The 5,000-nt window shown below is 46.4% G+C and overlaps 1 protein-coding gene across 1 annotated transcript in view; it reads left to right on the top strand.

Moving 5' to 3' along the window:
* The window catches only part of LOC308150072 (Na(+)/H(+) exchange regulatory cofactor NHE-RF2-like), a gene marked incomplete at both ends in the record, with an annotated part of 6,041 nt that extends 1,864 nt beyond the window's left edge, over positions 1-4,177 (top strand). Inside the window, 2 exons of the mRNA XM_080522939.1 lie at positions 1-146; positions 4,139-4,177. The exon at positions 1-146 is cut by the window's left edge and continues 187 nt beyond it. Of these exons, the coding sequence (XP_080379065.1) occupies positions 1-146; positions 4,139-4,177 (185 nt within the window). The remainder of the gene's footprint in view (positions 147-4,138) is intronic.
* Positions 4,178-5,000: the final 823 nt, after the last annotated feature.

Here is a 5,000-nt window from a genome sequence, read left to right as displayed (position 1 = left end):
ACAACGTCTCCTCGCCCTCACCCTCGCACGCCCTCATCCACGCCCTGATGCTAACGCACGCGCCGCGGACGCCCACGCCCACGCCCCCCACCAGCACGGCAGAGCGACCGCCATCCACGTCGTCGAGCCCCAAGCTGGGCGCTGAGGTGAGGATAGTCTGGTGTGATTCAATCAATCAATCAAAGTTGGTGCGCTTGGTGGCGTAACACACTAAGCGTCGACCATGTAACCGCAGGGTTCCCGGTTCGATTCCGGCCGCGGACATATCCTGTATGTCATCCCTTCTCTCTCTCACCCATCCTTCCTGTCAAAATCTCTACTGTCTCTATCCTCCTCTCTCTCTCACTCATCCTTCCTGTCAAATCTCTACTGTCTCTATCACAATAAAAAGAAAAATATGAGTGAAAAATATGAGTGAAAAATATGAGCCCCACTCAGAAAAATTACCTTTAATTTTTTTTTAAATCAATCAATCAAAGTGTATTTGTGTCACGCTTTTTACATGACAAAATGTCTCTCAAAGTGCTTCGCAACTAAATTAATACTAAACCAACATAAACAATAAATACAACACAAAGAATGTGATCTCACACCAAAATCGTAGAAAGTCATCCAAAGTAAGCCAAGGAAAAACATATAGGGCAAGGTAACCTGGGAGGAAGAAACCTTGGGAGGAACCAGACTCCAGGGGGAAGGGGGGGGACGGACGGACGGACCATCCTCCTCTGGCTGGTCAGGCACTGAACAGTAAACTCATGTGGAACGTTTAATACCACAAGGAGATAGGTGTGCGGCTAGTCTGGGCTGGACAAACAATTAGCCTCTTTAGCCATTAACACCTTTTGTTGTTGTCACTAACCCAGTAGAGAGAGGATAGTTTATTATCACATTACAGGATAGTTCACCCAAAACATCATTTGGTTCCTTACCCTAAACGGTGTCTATGTACAAGAACAGATTTAGAATTTGCCATTTAGCAGACGCTTTTAATCCAATTACAATTACAGATTACAGGGACATTCCCCCTGGAGTAACTGAGGGCTAAGTGCCTTACTCAAGGGCACACTAGTGGTGGTGGTGTTCCCCCAGGTGGGATTTGAACTCATGACCTTCCGATTCACCAGATTAACTCACTTTCCACTAGACTAGACCACCACCTACCGCTACCCCACTACCCCAGGTGATGTAAGGAAAACAATTTGGTGGAAAGAATTACCAACAAACATCCTGTAGCATCTCTTTAAGCACATCCCTGCACTATAAAAAGCCTTAGTCCTCCAGATAGATAATCTCTGGTGAAAGTGCCGTTTAGTTTAGTCAAGGACTTTCTGGGTGGAAAACCACCCCCCGTGGTGTGGATGTACTCTGATAGGAAAGTGGATTTAGTGAGCAGATGGTTTGCTGGTCAAATCCAAGAGCAGGAGTCAGTGGCTGCGCTCGTAAATACGCTCTGGAAATCTGCCCTGAGCTCTCTGGATTCAACTGAAAGCAGTTGATTTCCGAGCGGTCAGAGAGCACCCTGGGTGCGCTCCGGCGCTCTCAGAGCGTATTTACGAACGCACCCAGTGTGTGTTGTGTGGTTCCTACCTGGTGGATAAGCTGATCAGAACACCTTCTGGCACTGCATGGATTTGAAGAAAAAAAAAAAAGGTGGACAACGTTTCCACATGATTGAAATGTGTTTAATCAACACTAATGACCTCCTTTGATTTATTTCATGTTTAATGTTCAACCAAATGTGTGGTGATTTAACACTTTCATCAAGTGGAACCGCAAAACCAATTTTTTAATGGAAATCCAACAGACTTTTTTTTTCAGTGCTTTTTCAGAGCAGACATCGAGGAAGAGAAATGGGTCGCGTCCAGCCACTAGTCTGGCCCTTTCCCCCTCGAGGACTTAGACAGACAGACAGACAGACAGACAGACAGATCGATAGACAGATAGAAAGGTACTTTATTATTGATCCCTGAGGGGAAATTCAGGCGTTACAGCAGCTCAGACCACAAACAACAACGATAAAATAAAGTAACAAATGAATAACAGACTCAAATAAATAGACAATCTAACAAAATAGAGATAAATCTAATAGACATCTGAAACCGTATATACAGTAAGATTTAACATGGGACTTGAACATGTAGATCTACAGAGGCCTGGATAGGTATACACCACTGTGCCCTCTGATAGGCTTGGTAGAATGATCGGGATCTTGCTTAGCTTATGGCTATCCTATCTGTTCAGATCTACACAAAACAGTCTATGGAGTAGGGGCTAGGGGCTGATTATAGAGCCATTCTGTACATCTAAGCTCGTGTCGTTAGCTTTGCTTTAGAGTGCGTTGTGTCTGGTAGCTTTGTAAGCTACTGTGCTAGCGAAGGGCGAGTCACTGTTGTTGCTGTTGTGTTTCTGTTGGGAGACGATGAAAGATGGAGAGATGAGATAACCAGATATGGTCCATGTCTAATCAAGTCTGTGGTGTTATTGAGGTCTGCCTTTGTTTTATTTTGATACACACACACACACACTCACACTGCTACAGGTCTTACACACGCACGCACACACACGCACACACGCACGCACGCACGCACGCACACACACACACACACACACTACTATGTACTACTGTGTACTATGCTGTGTACTAAACTGTGTACTACTGTGTACTAAACTGTGTACTATACTGTGTACTAAACTGTGTACTACTGTGTACTATGCTGTGTACTAAACTGTGTACTACTGTGTACTATGCTGTGTACTATACTGTGTACTAAACGGTGTACTACTGTGTACTACTGTGTACTATACTGTACTATACTGTACTGTGGGGTTTTTACAGGTTGGCTCAGCTCGGCTGTGTGTTTATCCTCCAAACAGAGGAAGCGTCTAAGGCGAACCAGCGTGTGTGTAGGGGCGGGGAGGGTAAATAGCGGTTGGGGACAGCGTGGCTCCTTTACCTCAGGTGTTGATGACTCAGGAGGACAGAAGAAGTACAGCCAGTACTCAAGTTGTAAAAGAAAATCAGGGGGGATGGTGGATTTGATCATATGGGGACAATTGTAGCATCCCTACAGCGTCAGTGACTTCAGTGTCAGTGACTTGGTAAAAATGTCATTGCATGTGTGCGCCCACAGTATTTTACTCAATATGCGCAAAACTAAATGTTGAAATAGCAGTAATACCACGTTCATTGATAAAATAACATAAGGGATGGAAAGGGGGGATGGCCGTTTTAGAAGGGGGATGATTTTGACTGTTTTTATTTCAGGGGGGATGCCATGCCCCCTCATCCCCCCTCAACTCGAGTGCTGAATACAGCACATAGAAGAGAACACAGTGATCTAAAGCCACCGTAGAGATACAGCATGTAGAAGACACACGGTGATCTAAAGCCAAGGGTACCGAGGGTGTCCGAACTGAAACGTTTCAATATGACACCTTGGTCCAGGGGTCTCTCGTAAACGAGGTCCAATTGGACTCGGTAAAGTAAAACGTAGAAGTGTAGAAACCTACACTCACTGGAATCACTTTGATGTCCTGATTGGATGCTTCGCAGCAGTGGTTTGGTCTGGATGTCTGACAAGATTAGGCTAGATTGAATAAAATTTAAAAAGCAGCGTTCTATAGAGTGTTAGCTGGCGGCCATTTTGTGTCTGGCAGTAGGGTGAGCTCTAATGGGGAGGCTTGGGCCGGCCCGACTATGACGTCACCGTGTTGAATAGAGACTTTAAAAGGTTACGGTCAGGTATGAGTTATGGTTAGTAGTGTTCGGGTTCGGGTTTAGATTAGGGTTTATTGCTAGGGTTCGGTTTAGGGTTAGGGTTATGTTTAGGGTCAGGGTTAGGGTTACTACTAGCCACTAACCCTCCATCTGAAAGGATTGACTAGGTGCAGGAAAGAGGTTGGTGGTTTAAACTTTAAACTGATCACATGACTAAAGCGGAGGAGGGGAGGGGGGGGGGGGGGGGGGGGGGAGGGCAGGGTTCTCTGGGACAGGAAAAGACAGGAGAGAAAGCAGCAGCATCTGCCCATCAACTTCAATCAGATTGTTCCAGGACTGTGGGTTAAAAATAGAGTGGAGGTGTTGGTTTACAAGCTGGCGGTGGTGTGGTGTGTGTTCTTGTTCCTGGGTCTGTCCCAGTTAGCGGTGGAACTAAACGTTGTGTTCTCTGGTAACTGAAGCCTCTTGTCACAACGAGAGTCCGGGGAAAGTGTCTTTGTTTGAGGTTTATTTCTAGAAACTTCCGTGCGACGGCCAACGCCTCTCTGCAGCCTCATGCTTCTAATTTCACACACACACACCACACACCACACACACTTTCACACACTTTCACACACACACACACACACACATACACATACACATACTGTATATATATACACACACACACACACACACACACACGCCCAGAGTATTTTGAGGTGTTATGTATGGTCAATCATAGATCACTGATATACTCTGTTGTAAGCACAGACACACACACACACACACACACACACACACACACATTGTTCCGTGGTACGGAGTGTTAGCGTGGCAGACGCCCGTATTACATTACATAACTATCGTTATGCAACGATGTTATCGTTGCAGTATCGGAACAGTGGCATCTCACACACACACACACACACACACACACACACACACACACGTCCCCAGAAGACATAGCTAGCTCAAATATCAATCTGACCTGAAAAACATGTATTTTAGGGAAGGTATTTCAGGGGCATTTACCAGCTGACCTCTCTGACTGGCTGAGCTAGCCACTCACCATTTACCGACTGACCTCTCACACACACACACACACACACACACACACACACACACACTGACTGGCTGAGTTAGCCGGTTAACGTTTAGCGGCTGAGCCTTCACCTCCAGCTCCAGCCAGGAGCAGGATCAACACTGACCGCAAGGCCACCCTGGAGGGGGTGGTGATGGGGTGGGGGGGGTAGGGGCGGTGAGGGGGGTGGGGGGGGTGATGGGCATAGGGCGGGGGGAT

This window comes from Nansenia antarctica (assembly GCF_963989245.1).
Source record: "Nansenia antarctica genome assembly, chromosome: 2".
In the NCBI taxonomy this organism is placed as follows: domain Eukaryota; kingdom Metazoa; phylum Chordata; class Actinopteri; order Argentiniformes; family Microstomatidae; genus Nansenia; species Nansenia antarctica.
The sequence above is the reverse complement of the archived record's forward strand: the minus strand, read 5'-3'. Positions and strand labels throughout refer to the sequence as shown.